This window comes from Neocloeon triangulifer, unplaced genomic scaffold (assembly GCF_031216515.1).
Source record: "Neocloeon triangulifer isolate White Clay Creek 2 clone unplaced genomic scaffold, ASM3121651v1 ptg000013l, whole genome shotgun sequence".
NCBI lineage: Eukaryota > Metazoa > Arthropoda > Insecta > Ephemeroptera > Baetidae > Neocloeon > Neocloeon triangulifer.
Window position 1 is genome coordinate 4416407 of NW_026775555.1, and position 27183 is coordinate 4443589.

The 27183-nt window shown below is 33.5% G+C and overlaps 1 protein-coding gene across 4 annotated transcripts in view; it reads left to right on the forward strand.

Annotated features, from left to right (window-relative positions):
• The window catches only part of LOC132199002 (zwei Ig domain protein zig-8-like), a 153269-nt gene that overhangs the window by 99696 nt on the left and 26390 nt on the right, over window positions 1-27183 (forward strand). For all 4 annotated transcript variants that reach the window (XM_059623370.1, XM_059623371.1, XM_059623372.1 and 1 more), the window contains one exon: window positions 23993-24180. In XM_059623370.1, the coding sequence (XP_059479353.1) occupies window positions 23993-24180 (188 nt within the window). The remainder of the gene's footprint in view (window positions 1-23992; window positions 24181-27183) is intronic.

The window sequence follows — 27183 nt, forward strand, 5'->3', positions numbered from 1 at the left end:
TTTCATGATTTAATTTTTTATTGCTGAAAATTGCCTTCAATTGGGATATTATTCATGATTTTGTTACCAAATAGAGCCAATAAATTAATTTAGTCTATTCGTATCGAATTAAAAGATGAAATAAAAAATGTGCTTTTGCGAACCAATCAAGAAAAATCAAAGCCGCGAATCAATTTCACAGTGTAAAGTTTCATTTCCCACTTTCCACATTCGCTTTGTTATATTATGAAACATTAAATCGCTTTAAATTATGAAAATTACATTAAAAATAAGAAATTAAAAACTTAAATTAAAGTAATTTAAAATGAAAATTCCTACCCCAAATAGATGTTTTCAAGCAGGCTCATAATTAAAAGGCTATCCTGGATAATATATTAATATATAAAGTGTTAAAATCATTTAATTAAATTTAAGTTTTTTATTTATTTAATTATTAAAAATTTAAATAAATTTTATTTATAAAATTTTAAATTAAACATTTTATTTTAATTATATTAAATATATGACTAGGATATTATTGAAAAAATAAAAAATTAACTCATAAATTAAACAATTTAAAATTAAATGATTTAATTTTTTATTTTTGATGTTATCAAGTGTTCCTCTACTTGCACAGAATTTTTCATTAAACCTGAATTAATTTTTATTTATTTATTTATTTATTTATTCTCCATCAATTACAAAACATACATTTTCATTGTTTTAACAGACCATTGAGACACAGAAACAATAAAAATTTGCTTTTACTTTGACAATGAGAAGTGTAATAATATCATTTTGAAATTTTTATCAAATTACATGGAAAAAATGTTAAATTTCTCTATCACAATTTTTATAATAAAATTTATAAACCACCACTTATATCATTTGATATTATTTCAGTAATGAAACTTTTAATACAATCAGATACAATAGCAGCGTGACACGAATTAAGTTGACCGCAATTAGCATTTTTAAATTAGCTGCAATTACTGTAACATAAATCAAACAAATCTACCCCCTGTTGAAGTCGAGATTTTGTCCCGATAAAGCCGCTGTGGCAAAACAAACCGCGCTGATCTCGGCCTTGCGTGGAGGTAATTAAAATTAATGTCCCTTTTAAAGAGCGGAACACGGCTGAGCTGCCCTGCCGCGTGCCAGCGCGACAAAAGCCCATTCAATTACAATTTCCAGCGGTGCTCTCTCTCCCAGTTATAAACACTTTTGCCGCCTTAATAATGCCATCAAGCTTTATTTTTTAATAAAAATTGCCCGGGCCGAGAAAAAGAGAACGGCTTCTTTTCTCCGGAAGGGCACGAAATAATAATAAACCGGCGCGTCACCCCCGCGCCGCCGACAAAGGCACCAAAGTTGATGAAAGTTGGTGCCTTTGTTCCTCGGAATTCCTCAATAGGCACCCCCGAAACAAAACGCCCAAATTTTTCATCCCGCGGGCGAAAGATGAATATGGCGGGGGCGAAGAAGGCGACGCCGGCACGGGTAGGCAACCCGCTGGCCACACTCACGCCGACCCATTTGTTAGCCGGCGTGAAGAATGGGGCTATTTTTGGGTTTCTTCACGAGGTCGTAAAATTCTCGTTGCCGGAGAAAGTAGTGGAGCGTGCGGAGGTGTACGTAATGCACACCTCACAGTTGGACACGGTCGACTATTCACACACATTCCGACGCTTCCACCAAGGGTGGAAAAAAAATTATAGTTCCTCTTGGGCTGTTACCACTTTGACGATTTTCTGAAGGTGTCGATTTTTTTATAAAATTTTAAGATATTCACCCAGATTAAAGCGCACAATTCAATTTTATATGGGGTATATATTTTGTTGTTTAGTAAAATATATAAAACTAATATTTTTTTATTAAATTTACTCTTATGATGAAGAATTAGATATTTTTATTATTAATAATGATAATAAGAATATTAATAATAGTTTCATTTTTTTAAATTATCAAATGTTATGAAGTTAAAAGTTCAAATTACACAAGTTCCAAGTTTTAAAATTTAATACACAGCAGTTTTTAAAGTGAATATAACATTGTATATATTTTCTAATGTGAAGTGAAATGAAACAAGTTAAATTGTGGTATTCCACACTCCATCCCAGGAACAATCAGTTTCTAGTAGTTGAAATGATGTTTATTGATTAATCACAGAGGAATTCACTGACTACCTCGAGATATAATGTAAAAAAAAAAATGCAAATCTAAATAAAATTGTAACAATGATTTTTTTATTATTATTTTTAGGGTCAGGCCAAGACAAGGTCTTGTCGGCCTGTGCCCTTTTGAGGGCGCAGAAGGCGCCACTCAATTTTGTCTTTTATTATTTTTATGAGGGTGAATTTTCTGTTTCCATTTTATGCAAGTGAATATAATTGGCGAAAAGAAAATATCAAATTAAATTGTCAATTTTAAAAGTTCATAAATGAAGCAAAATTGAGAATCAAGAAATAATCCTAACTAAAGTTGGATAACGCGGCTAGATAAGGTGCGAATCTGAATATAAATTAATATTCACTATTCAGGGTAATGGCTTTGTTAATTTTTATCGCCCTGTTCCTTCAATCATTATTTATAAAGCAAGAGCAATAATTTTTTTAATTGAATCTATCGATTTCAAACAGAAGTACAAGATTTATTTTAAATCCACGGTTGTTTGCAAATTCTAACAAAAAAGGCATTATTTTTTTTAAGAATGAGGCCAACGAGGACATTAATTTGATAAGAATCTCATTAATAAAATACTAATGAATTTATATTTCATGCCTGAATTAATTACATAATTCCTCGTCCTTTGCCTTTTTTTTCTACGTCAAATGATAAAAACGCCTCTCAAAAAAAGGCCTCACAGTCAGATCAAACAGGTTCTAGGTCACTTTACGATTAACGATCACGCCTGCGAGTAAATCAAGCTCACGTGCCGGTTGCAGTCTCGGGGCGGGAAGCGAACGCAGTTTATCAATCCGAGCGTCGGCGGCTTTTTTGTTTACAGGATTTCGTGTACAAAAGTGTGTTTTTCGTGTCGCCGCGTCCAAAACTGATACGCATCTTCCTCGCTCGCATGCATAGCCGGGCGCATACATTATGAAATTTATGAGGCGCAGCTGTTTTCCCAAAAGCCTTTCCTTACACACGCGCTTTTCACTCCAGCCTTTCAAAATCTCTCCGTGTGACACATTGAAAGCTGCTTTTACCGATCTTTTATGGCGACAAATACACACAACACGAAGCTTGTTAAATTATTTTTAGCTTGTTGAATTAATTTACGAGTTGCAGCATTCAAAAGGTTTCGTTTTGTGTGCCGGAAAATCGGAATTAAAACGGATCAGACATCAAAGGGAAATAATTTGACTTTTTTTTTAACTGTTTTAAGCTTTGATTGGCTTCAAAATAAACTATTCACGCCGAAGCTATATATTGCAGATTACTTTTTTAATTAATTATATCAGGCAAAACTGGAATAATTTTTTGGTGATTGTTCATTTGAAACTATGATTAGAATTTCCTTCATACTTTTACAACGGAGGCTCGTTTTTTTTTTTTTTTTAATTAAAATATAAAATATATTTCAGGTGTAATGAAGTCTGTCAAAAGCTTTTGATCATTATATTTCAAACTTGATTATAAACGTCCACCTTTTTTTTAGTTCAAAATTGCAAGATTTAATATAATTTCTGTCGATCAATAAGTCAATTTTCATCCTCATAATTAAATAAGGAAGATTCTCAGTAAGACGATTTTTCAATTTTGTCATTATTATCCAATTTTAAGAAGTAATTATCTTATTAAAAGGACTAATGTGTTCATTTCAGAAATTGGCCCTTAAAAAAAGCTTAGTTTAATAAGGAAAATATCAGTATGAAATTCAGTCTGTTGAAACTTGAGCACTTACTTACATTCCAAATTGGTTTTCTTCTCTTTTCAATTAATTTCTTTTGCAGAAATCCATCTACTTAAAAAAATTTGCCTACCCAATATTAAAAAAAAAAAAATAATAATAATAATTTCTTCTCTGAATAAGAGAACATTATTTATGCTTTTAAAGAAAAGTTAAATTTATAATACTTTCTTTTTAATTAAGGCTTAATTTGGCTTTTACCATGGATATTTTTAACATTAAACTCGTTTTACTTCTCCAGAAATTCTGATACATCTCGTGAAATCAATAGAAATGCGACGGCTGGCAAAAATTTCAATCTTCCTCAGCTTGTCGTGTTTGTCGCCTGCACCCTTTTCAATTCACGCCCTGGCGACGCAGGCCGGCTTTTGTCTTTCAGACACCCTCTCGGCTCTCTCATGAATTCTGAAAGCGGATTACTCATTCTTGATATTTGTCTTGCTCGGCACGCCGCGCGCCCGTCCGAATTCAGGCAGCGCGCGCCTCGCCTTATTTTGCGAAACATCTGCTGCAAACTTTCAGCCGTGTCTCCCTCGAAATGAATTCGCGCAACACGAGGCGGCGCGCGGGATTAATAATTGAGCACGAGATTGCGAAGACTTAAAAATGGGCAAGATCCAGAGCAAAAGTTTTGAGTGAGGAGAATTAATAAAGAGAAAGAAAAAAAGAGCACTCTCGCGGTGCGTGTGCAAGATTAAGGAAAAAACTTTTGCAAATCATCGTGAAAAATTAATAGCCTTGAAATGGAAAATTTTCAACAATAACTGTTTATTGAAACATTGTATAACTTAATTATCAATTAAAGATTCATAAAATAATAGCAATAAAAAATGACACTAATTAACATTGATAATTATTAAAAAAATGGTCTAATTTTGTTAAATTTTTCCAATTTATCCGTCAATATTAGCTTATGAATTAAATATCAAATTTCTTACATTCCCAAAAACAATAACTCATAAAATTTTCTTTGATCTATAATTTCTGTTGAATTTCCCTTAATATAGAAAGTTCATTGAAGCCTAATCTTAATAATTTTGAATTAATTTTGTTATTCATTTTCTGGATTATATTGTTATAAAAAGGTAAATTAAAAAGATAAATATTAAAGAAAAAATAATATAATTAAATGAATTAAATTAAATTACATTGTAAAGATTATATATAAAAAAATTAATAATTAAATATTTATTCTCAGAAGAAATATGCTTTTATTATTTTATATGTCATTTTTTATAATAATATTATAATTAATGTAAATAACCAATAAGCAATATTTTTATTTAATTTAAAGCATTATGTAAAGAAGGGCTGGCAAAATAATGACTTTTCTACACACAGAAGTCAGTGGCCGCGTTTTATGTGACCTGGAGTAATGAACACGGAGAGAATTTTTGACAAAAACGAATCACGCCAACCCTTGTCTAGTTAAAAAGGCAAGTACATAATTTACAATGAGAGCAAAATGCACATCACGCAAGCAAGTGTACGCCGCGGCGAGTACCAACTCTTTCTCTTACATTTGAATGCAAAGCGGCGCGGACAAAAATCCCGGCGCGTCCCGACGTTAAGTTAATTCCCAAATGCGCACTCAGCACGAGTGCCGCCGCCGCCGGGAACATCTTTTTATTGTCTCGCTGTGTTTTCGTCACACAAAGTCTCTGCCGCGGCTGATTTTCCGATCCGACCTCATTTCGCATTCAAATTTTTTCGCACCACGCCCAGAAAATACAGAAAATAACGCTGGACACATTTTTGGAGCAAATTCAAATGCTTTCTCGGTTTAAGTAATTGACCGCCGAGCCAGACTAGAGGAAGAAAAATGCAGCACTCTAGAAGTCTAGAATTAGGCCGACGCGTCTAGTCTGCGTATTGTTCATGCATGCGTAAGGAATCCTTTGCCAAAAGTCAGTCCTTGAAAGTGACACGCGTTGCAGCACTTTCAAGCAACAGAAGAGGTTGAAACAGTAACAAAAATACTTAATATTAATTAAAATTAGTTTAAAATTTATCTATTTTAAAATGAATAAGTTTCTTATCCGTTTTAATTTTTTAAGTATTAAATATATTTTTATAAATTTTAAATATTTGCATTTAAAATAATTTGTACAAAAAAAGACCATACAAGCTCTACTTTGGATTCTAATCATATTTATTATATTACAATCTCAATTTTTTTTTTTTATATATATATATATAATAAGTTGCGATGCAATTTTATCGCTAAAATTTATGATAATAAAATATGACATAGGTGTCTTAGTTCTTGTTTTTGAAATTTGGTAATCAATCGCTTACTAAAAGCAATATAATTATAGATGCACAAAAATACAATAGTTATTTGTGAACAAGAGGTGAAACTTCATACTCATGTAATAAAATGCGATTAATTATAACTGTTAAGCTTCATGACACTTACAATTTAAAGCCCGGCCTTATTAATTTACAAAATGATCACAAATGTTGTCAGTTGCATTTTTAAACAATTTCGTCAAATATGGATGAAATTATTCATAACAATTAGATTTTCTAAAAACCAAATAAATTGCATTAAAATAAATAATCTCTTGCATTAAATTAAAAAAAAATGTATGAATGACAAAGAATATTTTATGCTATGTCACTATGTCTTTCCAAAGCAATTCGAAGAAAACGTAATCTTGGCATAAAGAACGAATTGAATTCCTTCGCGTGTCTCTCCTTTCATCACTCGCGAGAGAACAGCGCATCTCACTCCACTTCATCTTTTTAATAACGTTTAATGAAGAGTGAAATATGCACCATCCCGGGGGATCAGCAAAGTGAGTGGAGCGCCGGCGTTTATTTCATTTCTCTCACGACGGCGGCGTTCGAGCAAGATGTATTATATATGCAAGAACTTGGCTCTGGAAATTATGCAACCGTGCGAGCACTAATTCACCTGTATTCTCTCTGCAGGTGGGTCCGCATCTGCAATTTAATAATACAACTGTCCGCCGCGGGCGCAGTTGCTCTGACGAGCTCCGTTCTTAATTATGTACTTGGCCATTTCACGCAGAACTTATTTCGTAATGCGCCGCGCCCGCCTAATGAGCAAAAAGCTTGCACCGGAATGACGCAATCTCCATTCTGAAAGCTGCCACGGGAGGGATTTTTGCCGCCGTAATTGTTATTTTTAAGCGACGTCGAAATGATAAAAAAACGAAAAAAGCAGACAATTTCCACGCGAGCTCATTTTTGTTTACTCTGTAAAAATTAAAACAAGTGCTCCGCCACCATTGGACCTGACGAGCTCATGTACCCATGATATTTTCCATTATATTTTTGCAATTTAAGTTAATTATTTATAAATAATATGATTAAAATTATAAATTAGGCCACACATTTTAGAGCATTATTTTGCCTAAATATTTAAAATTTTATTATAAATTAAATAATAATGAGAAACTTATAAAACGCGACAGAACAAATTTTTTTTAAATAGGATTATTTAAAATTGAATTTCATTTATATTAAAATATTGAATAAATAAATATCTTTAAATAAAAGATAAATATTAATTTTGTACATTAGTGATCAAAAACGTTTATTTTTCTTCATTTCATCTAAAGAATTTAAAAAAGCAATACAAGAATTTCATGAAAATAGAAACTGCTGATAAAAAAGTATAATAAATGTTGTATAATTATCTAATAATAATAATTAAATGACTTTTTTATCTTTGCTTACGTTTAATTAAGCATACAACATTATACATAATTAAGTTATACTGATAACAAGTGATTTAAATTTTCTCTTCCTACCATTTAAAAAAAAAATAGTAAGCAACAACGTAAATTGATGCTAATTAATATCAAATCTTGAAGTTACATGGAAAATTACAATTTTCCACCACTTTTCATCAGAAACTGCGCAGTTGGAAAGCTTTTGTTGAATCAGAATACTTTCGAGCATCTATTTTCCAAGAACCGGCGCAACTCGTTTGAATGGACACGACAAATGCAGCGTTTTTATCAATACCCACGTTAAAGTGGCATTATTTTCCATCTCGCAATTTGCATTCTCGTAATAAAACGCTCGGCTACAAAATAACAATCTGCATCTGAAATTGCTCTCGTTGTTTACGCTGGAGAAGAAGATGCACACAATGCAGTTCTTGTGCTCGCTGCGAATGATAATGATTACTTACACATTCAGCACTATGAGCTTATTAGACTCAATCACGGCTGAATTGATGGTAATGCGGGAGAAACGAGCGATGCATGCAATCAAGTTAATGGCGAGCTCAGCGAGAGCCTTTTTTATTTACGATGCGAAATTATATAAAGAGAGGAGAGTTTAGACTCGGCACTTCTTGTTGGTCTTTTGCGTAGGTTTCCTGTAATAAAGTAGCAAAAAGTACTAACTCGTAGCTGGAAAATAGAGAACATTATTCAATATTTTTACAAGGCAGACATTTAAATCAATATTAAATCTTTATTTATAAGTAAAAAACTTATGGATTAAAATTTAAAAAAATCTTTGCTTTGTTGTGATTTAAATTTTTTTTTTTTAAATATTCTGCTGTTTTTTTTTTTTTGTTAGATAAATTTTTTAATCAAATTTAATTAAAGCCATGTGAATTTTCCCGTCCAAAAGAGAGAATTGAAGTTTTCGTTTTAAATGTTACAACCAATTTCGCTCCAATTTCGGTCCATTCTCGGTGGCGTTGCCATCAGGGCGCCCTCACTCAGTGACTTTGCCAGCTTAATCAACTCTGACCTTCCAATAAGTAGCGGACATGGCGAACTTTGATTAAATCAGCGCGCAACAATGGGACGTCGTTCAATTAGGAGATTCGCGATTGGCATGGGTGGCGTCGCCAACGGACGTCCATCCATCTCCATCTGCAATTCAAATTAGCTCCGCTGCCTGCGCGCGTGCGGGTGGGCAGCTCATTCGCAGACTCAATGGTCCATCTCGGTCCATTTGGCTGCGCGAACACGTGCGTTTTACGGCAATCGAGCCTGTAATCGCTGCGTCTGGGGAGAATGAATTTCCTACTTCGCATCATAATCAGGCCTCGAGTGAAATTCGGGGAAGAGCTTTAAAGGGTTGAAGTAATTTGATGGACTAGAAGATAAAATGAAAAATAGTGCATATTTTATGAGTCTATTTCACTATAAAAGAATAAAAAATTAAAAAATTTAAAAAAATATGAAAATATCGGATTTTTCCCTTTTCGGAAATAAATTTGAAAAAAAAACACACACACAGATTCATAGTTTTTTATAATTTTGCTACACCAACTCGGTTTGATTCTTAAGAATTTAACTTACAAAATTTAAATACAAAAGAAATCTTTAATTTGTTAGTAAGTGTAAGGGTGAAGAAATGATTTAAATTAAATTAGCACGCCCAATAATGCGGTCACTGTTTTTTTTTGCCATACCCAAATGGGCAACATATAAAAACTTAATTTTACTTACATTTCTTTTGATTGTTAAACACAGACCTAAAATTTATTTGTGAGTATAAATAACCTTCTAATTTTTTTAGTAAAAAGCTAAAATTTAAACAGAAATTCGGATAAATTTTCATTATGATCAAATTTCCCATTTTATTTGAACCAGCAAATTTGATGAAGCGACTCATTCCATCATATTTTTGTTCCAAATTGTTCATCAATGGAAAATAATCGACAATGACATTATTCATCGATGGAGAGTCGTGTCGGATGATGGATGAAGACGTGCGGAAAATTGCGAAAAACACAATTTGCCCGCTTCTGTGTGGTGGTGGAAATTAATTTCAGCGCTGTCGCAAAAAATGGAACGACGACCATACACGATCGGTGGCAAAGTTTGCCTCTAATAAGAAATGCAAACGTGCCCCGCACAACAATACACATAGTTCAATGGTTCGTAGCAAAAGAAATTCGCGTGCGGCGTGTTTATGGGGGTTGCAGATTTATCGCGGCTCGCGGTATCAATCAAATTAAAAGCCGGCCTGCCGCCATTGCGGCGCGTGCTAAAATGTACTTTTTATCACACCACAATCGATAAAACCACGCGCCCCACTGTATATATGTGTGTGTGGTGATCAATCGCCGGCAAAATTCGGCACTCGCCGCGCTCGTTCATGATGTATCGCGACGTTTTTATCTCGCGGAAAGCCCTGTCAGTCTATTTTCTCAACCTTTTTCTCTTTACCACATTTATATAGACTTCTATACTTTCAATCATTTTGTCTGGAAATAATAACTCTTCCACCAACCAAAGCTTGAATTTTGTTTAATTCTTTATCGCAAAATTTTAATTATTTTTATTTCTGAGGAAATAATTTTTATTATAGAAACTTAAAATTTTAATAACCAAATTAAATCTCTACAAAAAACGAAATTGATTTTCAATACTGAGTTTATTATTGAGAAGTTTGATGCACAAGAAATTTTTATTACTCTTTTTTTTTAAATTTTATAAATTATAATAATCTATTTATCAACTAAACAATCATTTGTTTGAATTAAATATAAAAATATTAAATTAAGTGATGGGAAAATAAATAAATTTAAAATAAATAGAAATTTTCTTTAAATGATATATTTTATTTTATAGTGTTTTTTCTATCATCACATTAATTTAATAAAACGTGTAAAAACTATCTTTTTAATGTTAATTTGCTACTTAATTTGTAAGTCGCGTCAGTATGACATCCGAAATAATTTTTTTTTATTAACTATACCTAATTTTCACAAAAATGGGAAATTTTTCCTTGTCGAGCCATAATCACTCCATTCAGTGGTAAATCCGTTTTTCCTTTCCGGAAATATTTTCAAATTACTCCTCGCATTCTCCAGGGAAAAAATCAATTTCCCGAAAATTTCACGTGCTGCGGAGCGAAATATTAATTGCCTGCAGCTGTTGTAGTGTTTGCAAAAGTTAGCGAATTTCAAGCCTCCAAGGCCCCACAGGAAACGCTTTCAAATCTTTCAAATGGATTCGCGGTTGGATTCCGCCGAGGGTTGCGCTGAGATGCTCGTCAAAGTTCATCCGATCTTCCCGGGAATTTATTTGATTTCGAGTGCGTCAAAGTTTCTCTCCTCGGCAAGAAGTCCTTTCGCAGATTCCTCACTCAGACGTTGAGGAAACATATTAAGTGTATTGAAGTTGGAGGGTGGCTGCGGTGGCTGAGAAAAATAGGAATGCATAAAAAGCTCGCGTGCAGAAATGAGGCCGGGAATGTGTTTGCCAGCAATTTTTCTCTCCCTTATTGAAAAGATCCGCTCTCGCACTTCTTCATTGCCATTTCGCAATCCCTCTCCGCCTCCTTTATTTGCAATGAGCAAAACGCCTCTGCGGCAGCCGACAAATCTTTTTTGCTTGCGCATCTCGTCAGGCTAAATCGCGTTTTTAGACTTATTGGGAGCGACGACGCGCAGACGAAAACAAAAACAGCAGCTTTGTGCGAGACTGGCAAGCGTAAATTCGCACGATTTTTTTTCTTTCGAGACGATTTCCGTGGCGAAATTGAAATGCAAATTTCCGTAACTTGATTTATCTCCGTTTCCCATCAAGGCATTCGATTTCGGCAATGAGAGACGTTTGCGGACAAGCCGGATTTTCAATCGGCTCAAATTGTTTTATCTAAACAAACTTGTAAGTCTGCTTTCGCACCTAAAATTCATCCAGATAAATTCATTTTATATTATTATTATGTATTCCTCTCATAAATTTATTGATGAATTTGTCAAAATCTTGTTTTTTTATTATTTTTTATTCTCTAATATGTTCAATGCAAACCTCTATTGATTCTTTTGATTTGAATTATAACTTCCATATCCATACTGGAACGCACTTTAACCTCCACAATAAATTTTTGAGAATGAGAACAGTCAAAATTAAATGGATCACGGAACAGTCGCATTGCAGATATTGTTTTTAGGCAAATTTGCTTACATATTATTAATTAATATTATATTTCTAATTACATTTAACATTTCAAATGGCCACAAGACCACAAGTAATGATGGAAATTATGAGCTTTCAAGACAATCAATAATGTTTGCTTGCGTATGGATATAATAACAAAATTGTAATTTAATTGGCTTCTTTTTTAAATAGACCTTGATTTAAATCCAAAAAACGCGATTTTTAAGTTTATACACATTTAATTTTAATAATATATGAATTTAAATAAATAAATAAACTGTAATTAAATATATTAAAAAATATGGTGATGAAATTTTATATTAAAAGATAAACTATTTAATTATTTAAGAACAGTATTTTAATCTTTCTGGCATAAATATAATAATTTGAATTCTATCTTTTTTTTATGTTTTAACACTTATGATGATTTTATTGACCACAATTTTATTTACTGATACATTTTCATTCAATTTTCCCGACTTATTTTCTCAACGACATCGCCTTTCATGATGTTTGATATGGTGCATTATTATTATTTTTTTTCTCTCCAACAGACCTATTTCCTGCAGGGTTAAATTGATTGAAAAGTAATCACACTTCACTCGTCAGGAGACCGCAATGGGAAAAAATCAAAATAAACCTTCGGCTGGGTGATTTTCAATAGCAAACTCCTTGCTTACCCGCGGCTGATTGAATTGCGCACATGCAATATCACTCACACGAGACGGTGCATTTGTCTGTCTGAAAGTTAATCTCTGCGCTCGCGACCATTTGTTGATGAAATTGGAAGCATAATTCCCGCGAGCTGATTGATAGCCCTTTTTGCACCACCCGCGGCAGGGAGAAGTTTGCGGCTTTTCATGCAACTTTTTGTCGCCGGCTTTTCGGTGACGTCTCTTTAGAGATTAATACAGTTGGTTTGTGTGTTCCTTGGACATTGATAGAGTGCCTTTGACATGCGCCGCGCGCGCCGGGCCAACCGAGTCATTATGCCGCTTTTTCTCACCCGAACGGATATGCATTAATCACACGATCCGCCGCATGAAAATTTAAAATATGACTTCCTCGCTCTGTGACTTTGACAAATAGCCCGATACTTGAATTAATTGCCTGCCTCAGCGTTTTTCGGCGCCTGCTGCTTTTTTTAACCCGGGCCTGAATGAGAAACACTTGTATTTCATCTTGTCGACGACGTGTTCGCGCGATTCTTCTTCTTCTTTTTTCGTTTCCCACCGACAGTATATCATGTTTTTCGAACACGGCGGGATTGACACAGGAAAAAAACACACAAATTATTCCTGTTGAATTTTGCATGCGCGGATTAATTCAGTCTGCCACTTTTTGCAGCTCTGGTGTTGGTAACGCGCTCATTAATATTTGATGTGGCTGGCTATTCACGTGTCTGCACACGCGTTTATATGAAAAAATATAAAAAAAGGGATTTGATCGGAGCGAAATTTCGCTCGTGCAAAACCGACCGCGCCACGGAATATTATTCGACTTTAATTAAGTGCTACTCTCTGCGGTCGCCGCTTTTCGCATCGGAAATTGTAATTCACGCAGAACAAAAACCGACGACTTTTTTATTCCATTGTCTGTCCGTTTTGCTCTGAACAGTGGATCGGCTTTAATTGCGTGCACACGTCAGCAGAGGAAGAAGAAGTCACGGTGCAGACAGACGAGCACGCGTTGGTTGGAAAACAAACAGCGTGTGCTGTGCAAACATTATTCCTGCGCAATTAAGCCACGTTAGATATACGGACAGGTAAATTACTTTGAGTGAGAATGTGAGACACGAGCTTACCTAAATAAACGCCTTCACATAAGAAAGTCAATGTTGCGGAGACCAAAATATTTACTATGAAAATACAAGCTTTTTTATCTTCAATTCCAACTGAATAGAGTTTTATATTTGATTTTTTATATAATACAGAAAAAGCGTAATTTAAAGATTTCTTAAGAGATAGATTCAGCTATTTTTTATTGCAAATTATTTATTGTTTTTGGCGAAATCGGGCAAAATAAAGTTAAAACAGAGTTGAATGGACAAAAATTACATAATATGTAATTAAGTTTTTTAGAGAAATTATATTATTTTGGACTAAAAAAAATATGACTTGAGTTATAAGATATGTGTAAAAAAATTATAAAAAAAAAATTAGATGAAAAACATTAACACAAAATATTCCAATGGTTGCTTTTCACTTCAAATTGGTCCTGCTTGTTTCATTTAGATTTTTATAACAGGTTCAATTATTACAATATTCAATTCGTTTATTTTCTAACAATAAATCAAAACAGGAAAAATAAAAGCAATTACACTCGGAGAGAATTGGCAGCCAGCTCTAGTTTACAACTTGTTAAAACTCATGGACTCAATTTGGAAGCAAAATTTTCCCAAATTAAACACACTTGCCTAAAAAAAGAAACAGCGAACAAAAAATTATTCAGAGTAACATATTCTTTCATGCTGTTTTGAACTGGGAAACCAAGCAACTTTTTATCTATTTTTAATTTATGCAAACAATAATTATTCATGGAGCTTTCAATTTCAGAATAATTTAATGCTATATTTTTATTGTTATTTATCCTTCTCAGTAGATACAAATTGTAACGCTACTGTTTCCTATTAAGCACGAAGTTTTAGGGTACAAAGGGCACTTGAAACAAAACTTTCCCAGGTATTCGCTTTGAATATCAAATAAAGGCCTAAAACTACATGGCGCAAACCCCTCCGCAGAACAGACTTTGGTGTCGCTTAAAACAAGTAGAGAGGAACGCAGAAAATACACACAGAGTCGTCGGCTGTTCATCTGCTGGGCAGAAAACGCAGAATCCCGACATTACTCCACGTCAGCCGGCCTCGTAAATAGCAACCGCGAAAGGAAATCGAGAAAGAGCCGTAATCTATGGCCTCTGTTAATTTTGATTGCGACTCCCTCGGACATAATTCACGAGGCGGCCCAGGCTTTGCTGCTTGAATTCCTGCAAAGTTTCTTCCTCGTCCGATCAGTAAATAAACTGCAGGCGATATATATATATTCGAATTCCAGTTGGTTTTGCGGCAGCTCGTGGTGGCCGCGAATCGTCATTATTTTATATCCGAGTGCAATTTGGTCGCGAATTCGGACAATTTTGACGGCTCACGCTAATGGAGTGTCAATCAAAATAAAATCAATTGCTGAGCGACGGCAAAAGAGCGATAAAATAAAGAGGACTTAGCGCAATTATAGTGAATGCGTTTTTTTTTCTTCTTTTAATCTGGTATTCCATTAAAATCCATTAATATTTGCAAATATGATTGAATTTATAGTTTAATCTTTGTTGCTCCCGATTTTATTTAATTGCAACGACCTCTCAGAGTGTTTTTTTCTCTGTAGGAAATAGTTGAATCTTAAAAGTGTGACAAAAGTTCGTTTTTCCAAATAATTAATTTTTAATTTCAATGGGATTTAAATTTGAATTGTGTAAAATGTTAAATTTCTTGCTCTATTTCCTGAAATTTACACATTCTTTTTCCTCTTTTCATATTTTGTTTACTATTTTTCTTTTTATTTTCTCTCGTTTAATGTATTTGAAAATGGGATGAGATTGCCTCGTGGGACACAAATTAACTTCATTTGAAACTAAACAAATTGTTAATCCAATGCAAGTACAATGAAAAATAATTAGAAAGCAGCAGCTGGGCTGATATTTCAATAAAAAATTGCTTACATTTTAAGCTGCTGAATTTGAAATAAATATTCAGGCGGCAAAAATACGATTCCGTGTTTATCCTAAAAATTGAAACTTGCACAAAGTAATAATTTTTATTGGTGAATAAGGAAATAAATTACACAAAAAGTTACAAAAAAATCTTGTCACAGCCAAGTTCACGTCTGGAAATAAAATAATTGGAAGGTGTGGGAAGAGAGCTGAGCGCTCATTGCGCAAAAATTATATGATGAAAAGGATTTTTCCGGCATTGTACCTCTTCATTCGCACGAGCGAACTGGAGAATAATTTGACGTCGAGTACGCTTGACAATTTGAGGCTCAAATTGATCCGACCTTTGCCATTTGCCCTAATTCCGCGTCACCGCGCGCGCACTTATTTTTTCACGCCTTGCAGCGCAACACCCGTGCAAATTAACAAAAGCGCCGGCGGAGAAAAAGATTCGTTGTTGCGGATTGTTTATCTCTCTTCTAAGCATTTCATTCCAGCACATTTTATTATCTTTTTACTTTCGTAATCAAGCGGGCAGAGCACGAAATAAATACGTCCGCATCAAGTCGAGGCCAAATCCCATTATCTTGCTCGGCGAGAATCAATTCGGCCGCTGATAAATGAGTTCACCGGCACTAAAACGAATCTCGCTTTTCGATTATCTCTTCCTGCTCCTTAATCCCTTCATATTCGCGCGTTTTATTGATTCCGTTCAAGAACCTATAAATAAATTACACGCTTGTTTTATTTCCAACGTCAATGCGACCCAACAAAAAGGGTCGTGAGGTTTATCCACTTTTTGTCTCGTGTCAACTTGGCGACCAAAAATAACTATAGTTCATAATTGCTGTGTGCCAAGTACGGCTGAGCTATTTGCTTTATGTTCTATATTTTTCTATTTCTATTTTTGCCCGTTATTTTAGTTAGTGAACCGCTTAATTTACTTTTAATAATAAGACTTTTTTTTTCATGTGTCGTAGTTGACAACAAGAAAGTTAATGATAAAGGCCCAGAACTATTTAATCAACTCATTTGTCTCAAAAAAAAAAAAAACAATAAATTTGCAATAAATAAAAGATTAGTAATTGAAAAGAATATTTACACAAATTTCAGTTTAAATTAAATTTTTACTTTTTTTTATAAAAACTTTGATTATTATATAAATATATTTTTGCAATTTTTGTAAATACATCAAATTTTCATTCATTTATTCCACTTCACTTTGAATGAAAATTTAAGGTTTATATTTTTTAATAGGCCTGTCTTCAATTGATCTTGTTTGTAGACATAACTGGCAATAGCATTTCTTCCTGAGCAGCGTCAGTGCTAATATTCGACTTAAACATATATTTTTTTTTTATCGAGAACCATCTAAAAATAATGATATCAAATATTATCTGTGTCACATCATCTCAAGGTAGAGACAAATTTTATCTTTTTTTAGAAATTCACTGATGATGCATTTTTTTTTAATAAGTCTTTCGTTTCCAATTAAATTGTATTTTCTAATGGATTTCCTTTAATTTAAAATAATCTCATTACTATTGTAACTAATAATAAAATTTTGCAATTTTCTATAATATTTATAATTTTTATATGCATATTTTTCTCACGACTTCCTGTACAACCTTCAACCTTTACCCAGTTTAATCATTACAAAATCTCATTTGAATATTTCTAAATATTTTCAATTAAATGTGCCATTAAACTTTAAATTTCAGTTTCCAGGTGATAAGCTTTATATATCAATTTGCATTTCTCACCAAGTATAGCGTAGTTGACAATAATCGAATTGGTCCTCTAGCGCTATAATATTGGATTTATACTGCGTAAACATACATGATTCGTGTTTACACGAACAATTTGCGCAGCTCATTTCCGGCAATTGACGAAGCGTGACGAAATCCATGCCAAATCCAAATCCCAAAATGTAACGGGCGCGATTTCGGTTAGCAAATACAACTTTGCGGCGGCAGTAAATAATCCGGCCGCTCAGTCAACAAATCGCAAGTTAACGTTTCGCCCGTTTGCAAATCAGTAAATCACACAGACAGGTGTATCTATGCACTTGTGCCGAGCGAGAGAGCCGAGGGGCTTAATGAAGGCCGGCGGGCAGCGCCGCAATTCGCATTCCCGGCATTTGCAATTCCCTTTCGCTTCTCTCGACGGGCAGGCGAAGCGAAAACGAGACAAGACGAATGGCGGGCAACTTCAAACTTCAAAGCCCCCGTCCCGTCGGATGATATTTCGCGTGAATATTTGAACAGGAAAGTTGCAAAAGACGCACCAGCGCCGTCTTATTAATTAAGGGATTATTACTTGACGCGCGGGCATTAATATCAGTTTATCTTGCGAAATGTAGTCGCCATTGTTCGCTGCTGCCAGAGATGAACAGCTGACACGTTACTAATTAAAACCTGCTACTTAACGTGTGCAGCAATAAATATTCCACTCCTGTGCGTGTGATTCGGCGGATCAAGTTGCGCGACAGTGAGCTTTTGAGAACAAAAGACAAGGAAAAAGAGGCTGGTGAAGCAAGATGAATTAATTCCAAGAACTTCTGCTTTCCTTCAGTGGTGAAAAAAATGGAGAAATCTTAAATGGGTGGCAAAAGTTTCAATTTTTTCATAATTTTGAAGTAAAATCTTCATAAAAATAGAATTTTTTTTACTTATTTGATGTGAATGATATAAAATGTTTATAAAACAAAGTGAAAATTTAAAAAAATGTCCTTTTTTGAAAAAATTGAAATTTTTCACTCATTATTTAATGAAAAATCCATATAATTCACATATTAAAACTCTAAAATTACCAAAAACTATTTTTTGCTCTTTTGAATCTTAATTTTAAAACCTTCTAAGATGTAAGTTGAAAGTTGAACTCAATTGAGTTTTCAATAAAGACCATATATAACTTTTTTTACCTAAAATCACCAATTTTTTTTTTTATTATTATTTATCTACTTTTAAATTTTTACGTATAAATATTTTTTTTTCAAAACCACCTTAAGACATTTACTTTTGATGTTAAATTATATTCATATAATTTTCACTTTTTTTTTTGGCACGTTTCACATATATTTTTCCCAAGTTAAATTTTTCCAATCCAATCAAAAATGTTTCCAGTTTTGATCATTTTGAAATCCTGCTCTCCGTGTATAGCAAATAATGCCGTTTCAGCTATTTCTGGCGCCGATAATTAATTATCGTCCATGTGTGTGTGCTGTACCGTTCTAATTAGATAAAAGCAAAGCCCACACTCGCCATGTGACGGTGACACTTTGCAATTTCCCGCTTTGCCAATCGGATCATTTTTCACACTTTTCCGCTCTCTGCAAACCTCTCGCCCTCGTTTTTTTCCGTTTGCACGTGTTTAATTTAGAAACAGAAAGAAGTGAAATATAAATTCCGTCGAGAGAGCACAAATTGCAGTCGCAAATTAATTTTTCCCGGCGTCCTCATTTCAATTTTATATTGCATAAGACGAACGAGCAGAAAAAAGAGCAGGAAAAAAGAAGTGGGCGCCGCTTGCCGCAGCAAGTCATTTGTCTCAAGCATCGGAGTTTGTATTATTTAAAATCGCGGCTGATGTACGAGAACAGATGTTGCACCCTCGAGACTTTTAGAAAAGAAGGATAATTTTCATTTTCCCCCCTTTTCAGATCTGCTCATACATATTATTGAACTTCGTTTCGTTCATTAATCTGAAGTAAGATAAATTTTCAAATGTTTTTAGCAAAACATAAAAAAAAAGCATAAAACATTCCATTTAAGTTTAAAAAAGACTCAATGCAAGATAATTAAATGTTATAATATTCATTTTCACTATTTTATTTTTACTAATTATATATTTTTATTTTCATTTATTTGGTTATTGAAATTATTTTTAATAAATAATTATTGAATCCTTCCAACATTCCAAAGGGATGTTTTTGTATTATCTTTTGATTAAAATAAATTTTAATATTAAATTTATACAAGGTGAAGTACCACATTGTATTTAACGTGGATAAATCATCTATTTATTTTACAAAACTGACTATTTCAATCATGAGACATAATTATGATCAAACAAGTTCCTAAAAATAAATAACAAACAAAAAATTATCTCGATTTCTCTTCAACAATTTAATTTGTTGAGACTGCAATTTGAATAATAAAGCAAATGCGATAAAAGCTTAAGTGCCGCGCTTTTAAGACGGTAATTCTGTGTCACCCGAAGGAAATAATTACAACGGCGATAAGAAGCCTTTTATAATCTCTAGGCGTTTTCTTAGAGAGAACTGGTGCGTTTTCCGACGCAACCATCACTCACCGTCCGCACCCTCTCACTTTCCGAGTGGAGCGAAAGGGGCACAGGTGGTCCACGAAGGCGCGCACCAGAGCAAAGGATGATGATAATGCAGCTCAAACAAAGCGACTCTCGAGGCCTCAAGCAGTTTAACTTCTTCTTGTGTCGCTGAGCAAACTCGCGCCAACATGAAAGGGAATCGCTAATTTTCCTTCTCTCTGTGCGCTAATTGCGTGCGTCGCGTTTCCCTCATTGCGATATATTGTGAATATTTCATCCGCTTTTGCAACTTCGACGCGAATAAGTCCAGACGCGACCTTTTTTTCCTTTAATTTGCGAACGCCTCGAGTGCAGCCGGGCGTGCAGGAAACGGGCCCAATTTGCACACCAAAAGCGAGCGCCCCGGGCAAAGTAGCAGTATAATGTGGGAGTAAAGTTGAAAGTTGTTTCTTCTGAGACGCATAATATACGGCGATACTTGTTTCGTTTGTGGCTAAACTTTGCTGAGGAAAAACCCTGAGCGTGAAGTTTTACTGTAAATTTTATCAAGACCAAGCAGTACTTTTAAGTTAATTTTCGTTTTATGTTAATCATGTTTCGTAGTACAAAATTTTTAATTAACAAGTTCAAAGTAATATACTAAATTTTAATTTATTACTTTTATTAACTTTTGCTCACATTTGTTTTAAATAAAGTTAAACGAAATTTAAATTGTATTTTTTATTTTTAACATTTAATTTTATTATTTAACAATAATTTTATATTTTATTTGTAATATATTTTATTTCATTTACAACTTTTAACTTTTAATGTATATTGTTTAATTGTTCATGTTTTAATTTTTTTATCGCTATTAGATAAATCTGCTTTGAGCTTGCATTTTATGAAATGAAATTAATCAACTCTAAATTTTTCAGCTTCACCAACCAATTTTAGAGAAATACTAATAATTAACGTAATAAAATAATCAAATATAATAGAACAATTCCTTTCGTTTCCAATGGATTCAAATATAATTAAAAAAATTGGCTATATAATACTTATTTTGTTACTGCATTGAAAAATTGAAATAGAGAAAATGGAGAGGATTGGTAACGACCTTTGAATACAAATAAAAACAAATTTAAAAAAATATATAATTTTTTTCAATACATTTCGTATTGAAGCTAATAGAGTCTTAGCTGCTTGCCTGAATAATTGCTGAGCTGAAAGTGCAATCATTGTAAATTCGCACCTGACGTAAGCTTCTTGACCTCGGAAGTGATTGTCGTGGACACGCGTGAAAGGGGTTGGCGAGCACTACGTGCACTCACTGCAGATGTTATCGCGCCGCAAAGAGTTTGCATATCACGTGCATTATGCAAATTGCCCTGCATTAGAGTGAAATGTTTGTATTCAAATGGCTTGTTTATGTTAACCGGGCGGGTTGACATGCTTTTCGGCAATTATGGTGTCATTTCGCTCGCGTCAAAATGAATGGCTTCGGACCGAGTTATGCGTTTGGGCGTGCATTTATTATATTGCCCGAAATTGATGGAAAATCGATCCCGCGAGAGCGCTTTTCACTTTCTGCAATTACTCGCCAGTGGAAATTGTTTGGACCAAGCTCAATTTTCTGCATGGACAGGTGGAAAGCAATTTATTTTGGTATAATTTATATTACAGTATTTTATGAGTAAAACAGAACTCCAGAAATTAATAACATTATTATTTATTTGAGATTGCAATTTATCATAATTATTTTAGGACCAATCCAAGCTAGTCAATACGTTCAAATTTTAAGTATTTGACATCAAATTAAAATTTATGAGCCATCAATTTTGTTATATAGCTTATTTTTCAAATTTATGCTAAATCTTCTTTGATAAAATTTGGTAAAAGCAGGATTATCATGAAATCTGGGTTCAATTTATAAAATAATTAAATAAAATATATATAAATTATACTTATAAAAAGAATAAGTCGAAAAAATTAAAATAATATATTATTTTAAATACTTTTATAAAACATGTAAACAAAATTATAATCAAAGAATAATTTAATAATCTTTAAAAATTTTGTAAATTTGTATTGTTTTGTGTTTGCCTCCTGAGAGTTCAGATAAAATTTTCAAACGGAAATATCTTTTAACGAGTTGAAAAAAAAATGGTGTCTGTCTAGTTTGTTTGGGTCGATGGTGCTGTCCGCACGCTATATAGTTTTTTATTTTATTTTTTGCCCATCAAAAATTCAATTGCACTACGGCTCCCCTGCCCAATATGCAATTAATGAGTCCAGCGCCAATTTTCCCTCGCAATTACCGTCCGTGCCGGCATCGCGGAACAAATACGGCTGCGAGCAATAGCACGGCCATAAAACGGGCAAATCCATTGACAAAAACCGCATATAACGCATTCATCCGGCGGCTTTCAGGTCGTAAAACCCTCTCATCAGAGGCCTGTCTAGATTTTACGGCCGTCGACGGAAAATATTGCAAACTTTTTATTGCGCGCAGGTGAAATTACGCGGAATTAGGAAAACAAGAAGTCCGTTGGTTTTTTTTTTCCACCAGAGCACTTATTGCGAAGCGGGACCGAAATTTATAATAATCCCGTGACCGTGCGCCGAAAATGTGTTCGTTAGGCGCAAATTTAAATTTAAAAATACACCCAGTGCCGCTAATTCGGGGCAGTTAATTTGGGGGCGATGAATTACAGCCAGTCAGAGGCGTAATAAAAGAATTTATTATACGAGAGGGGTGGAATTGCTCGCTGGAGTTGGATGCAGGTGGCCGGCGAAGAGCAGATGAAAAAGTTGCCAACACCGTCCCGGCCGCCACTTGGCCTTGCTCCAGCGCTGGAAGCGAGTCGACGACTCGATGATAAATCACCCCTCGAAATTAAACTTTTGCAAGCCAAAAAGCCGCTGCTTTTTTCGGGGGCGCCACGCAATTTTTCCGGAGATTAGAGATGAAGAGAGTCTTAGCGCCGCGATTGCACTCTTTTATCTGCTTAAAAATAATTTGATTCCATCACAGCCAAAATTCTTTGGATCATTCATCATTTTTTTTTTTTTTTAATATAACATTTATCAAAAATAAGACAAATTTAATAATCTTATTAAAAAAGGCAGATGAAAAAGAAATAATAGCTTTGAAAAAAAATCAATTGAAATAAAGCTTGTTAATTTGTTAATAATGTCAGGTTGTGTTTTTCTGTAATTTTTTGGTGAACACAACATTGTGTTTTGTCGTGTTGGCGTTTTTAAGTTCATTTCAGTTTTTTTGTTTTATTATTATTAATTTAACAACCCAAGGGAGAAAACCATAATGCACGGAAAACGAATTAACATGTCAAAATTTCAACTTTTAATTGAAATTCTAATAAAATAATTAAGATCTCAAATTAAAAGTTGAAATTTGGACATTTTAATTTGTTTTCCAAGCATTGCTTTCCTCGCTCAGTTTCTGAATCCACGTTGAATTTCTTTTGAAAAATTAAATAAAGCTATTTTCAATCATTTTGTGCAAATTTCTTTTCCATTTTTTTGATTGTCGGAAGCAAAATTTCCCAATTAATTTTGGTACATTTTGTTAATTTTAGTACAACACTTATTAAAAAAAACACGATTTTTTAAATTTGTTGAAAATTATTGGCAATTTTCATTTCATTTTTGTCTGCGGCAGCTACAAAATTGCGAATTAACAAAATTTATCATGAATGTTGGTGAGATTTGAGTTCTGCGATGGAAACACTCATTTTATTACAAAAGCAACAATATTATTTTTTGGTTGCAAAGTGTGTTTATTGATCGTATTAAGTCCTGCCCAAACACATCAAAAACGCTTCCAAAATTTTAAAAAATTATGAATCAAAATGAGAGGAAAATAATCTCTAATTAAAACAAACAAATCATTGTTCTTACATTAGACCGACACTGTTGTCCCAAATTTTAGATTCATCTCTTTGAGGAACATGCTTTTGACATTGTGCCCTGCTTTTTTATTTAATTAAAATTTAAAATGCACACATTATATTTTGTGACCATTTACAACTATAAAGTGATAAAACAAAATTTTATACCAAATGATATATTTTTTTTTAATTTTTAATTGTATGCACAAAAGTTTTTGTCCCAGTTTTGAAGTTAAAAAAAATATTGCGCCATCCGTCAAATTTTTCAACAATTTCTGAATAAAAAAATTAATGTAATTAATGAAAATTTTGAATTGTTTCAGATGCCGAGCACCAAAACGTGATTCGCCACAGAAACGGCCGAAGCCTGCGGACGGGCGACTCGAACCAGCTGAGCCCGGCTGTGGTTCAGCCGGCGATATTCGGCACCGAAAACTCGAGCGTCGTCACCGCCAGCCTCGGCAGCACCACGGTCCTTCCCTGCACTGTCAAAAAGTTTGGAAATGGAGTGGTAAGTCGCAAACAGCCACTTGACAACTCTTTAATTAAAGCTCGACCGCGCCGACTCGCTGTTCCGTTGTAATAAATTCATGGATATCTCTCGCGTCGCTCCCGAATTAAATAAAAACCAACCGCGCTGTGTTGAAATTTGCAACGCGATCTTGTCGGCGCACCGCCGAGAAAATAAATTGGGCAAGTTCTGCTGGTTTAGCGGCGCGGTTGCCACTCGCAAAATTCAAACAAAAAAGTTTTTGCAACCGAGGTGGGTTTTGGCCCGCATGGGGTGTTGAATTGCACAAATGTTTTTGTTGTGAAGTTGAAAAGTGCTTTTTATATTTTCAACTAAAAAATTGCGATGAAAAATGAGGAAATTGATAATAAATTCTTAAAAAAATTTAAAATTTGAAGGCTTAAATTAAATAATTTTATAATACACTTCAAATGAGGAGCAAAAAAGTTAACAATAATTTTAATATGGTGATTTGAATTTAAAAACGCTTTTCCTCGATGGGTTTTGTGAGTTGTTTTTTGTTTAAAAACAAAAATTTCCTGATCTACACGTTTCGGCTGCCATAATTCAAGAGCTGTGAAATCATTATTTTAAGAATTAGTAAAAAATCAAAATATTTTTTTTAAATACTTTTCTTAAATATTAACAATTATCAAAAAATATTCGAAGGAAAAGCCGATTTTAAATTCAAATCACTATGAAACAACTCTCGATTATGAAATCTTACCACAAAACTATATAATTATTTAAATTACCTCAACTTTAAAGTTATAATTCCATTCAAAAGTGTTTTCCAAATATGCAGTTATTTTTATTCAATTCAATCTTTTTTAACATTTTTTTCTAGATTTTCGTCGACTACGATGTTCTATTTATTTCATCAATACATTTTTTTTATCCACGTTTATGAGATCTTTATTGAAGAGAGATACTTTTCCTTTCTCTTTTCCGTCAAAACAAGGCATTTCATATAAGGGTAGGATCAAGTTTGCACGTCTTCTCAGTAAGAGGGTTTCTTTTTCCCTCACTCAATGATCGGCTGCATTTCGCAGACACTTCTTTGACAGTCTCTGCGGATTCTGTGTTGATCGCACACGCATACAAACCCGCCACGCACGCACTCCACCTCGGATACAATTCCGCCTGTCATGTCGCCCCCGAGTTCTCTCTTTTTTTTCTCACGGAGCACTACTGCCTCTTGCGTCTGTCAAGCTGTGTGTAGACCAATGTACTATTATGTACATATGTTTGTCGACGATGAGGTGGGCGGCGGCAGCCTCCGCGTGTGCCAGTTTGCAAAACTTGCGGACAGATGTTCGCAACAGGGGCGGATCTAACGATCATTCATTCATGTCGCGTCGTCTTTGTGGATTTCCTGCTTTCGTCTCTAAAAATACGGTGCTCTTTTGGCAGATGGCTCGGGAAATCTAGAGCGTCAGAAATTTCTGCAATATTATTTTCGTTAAATCGGTTAATTGACTTCTTTTTTGCAAAACTATACTTTAGTTCATTTTTAGGAACCTAAAAGCAACGAAACCACTTGAAACTGGAGTTAATATTTAATTTTTTAGTTTGAAATTTTTATTAAATGAGAAAATCTATATGATATGTGAAATAAATTGATTAAAAATGAGATTTTGATTGGTTTTTATTCAAGTTTTCAGTTTCAAAAACAACGTGAATTATGGAAATGAAAAGACAAAATATCTTTTAATATTTATTGCAATAATCAATTCACCTCAATGTATTAATTATTGCTGTTTATTGGTCCACATTGTTACATACATTCTTTACATATAATTTTTGAAAACGATTTATTAAAAAATTAAGAAATTGTCGGACAAAAGGGCACCTCCACAAAGAAATTTAAAGAATTGGTAAAAATAGGGTTTCAATTGATTTTATCTATCTTTTTGGGTAATTTAATAATCTGTCAATTTAATAATAAAATCAGATCTCGAGTTCTACAACAGCATTTTTTGTAACAATTGAAAAGTCTCGATAAGGAAATTATTAATTTAATATGCATACATTTTAATTATGTTCATCAATCTAAATTTTTTTGAAGAGATGATCATGAAAGTAAAGAAAACGGACTTTTCTTCATTGAATAAATTGTTCATATAATATTAAAAAAAAAAACCAATGGCTCTAGACCAGTTTTGGTAATAGTCTGCGACCCCATTGCATGAGCATTTATCAGGATATTTTATTTTATTTATTTTCATTGAAATGATCAAAGCACAATTTGATAGGAATTTAAATTTATGAAAGTGAATGTTTCAAAAAATTCTTGTTTTACATTGTCAGCGAGCAACGCTTTTGCTCATGCAATAGGGTCACAGACTGGTTGAGTGATTTTTTTTTTTTTTTTAGAATAAATGAACAATTTTTTAACGAGGAAAGGTTCATATTCTTCAATTTCATGATCGTCTTCTCTAATGTCAATTTCTTCAAACAAATTTAAGTTAATGTTAATAATTAAAATATTGTAGATGATTTATATATCCTAATTGAGACATTACAACTCAAGTCTTTCAGAAAAACATGCTATTGTATGATAGTTTGTGTTAAAAATGACGAATAATTAATGAACTACCATAAATTATTTATAAATAAAATCCTTTTAAAACTCATATCAAATATTCTTCACATTTCTTTGTTTTCTACAGTAAAAGTGATGATGATAATAATAATAAATATTATCGAATAACTCAAAATATTCAATATATCACAAAATGTTTTGAATTAATAAGCTTTAATCATATTAATTTATTATATATTTTATTTAACTTATAAATTTAAGTAATAATTACTCATATAACATTTATTTTGTTAAGTATTCAAGAAACTCCAACAGGTTTTCCGCGTGAGCGTTTCAAACGGTCCAAGTGCCAAAAGAGCTCCTTCGGAAAACGGGCTAACTATCAAGCGTAGTGCAAAAGGGAAGGAAGGAAATATTCATCCTGCCGCCACTGCGATGGCGTCGAAAAGTTTAATTTT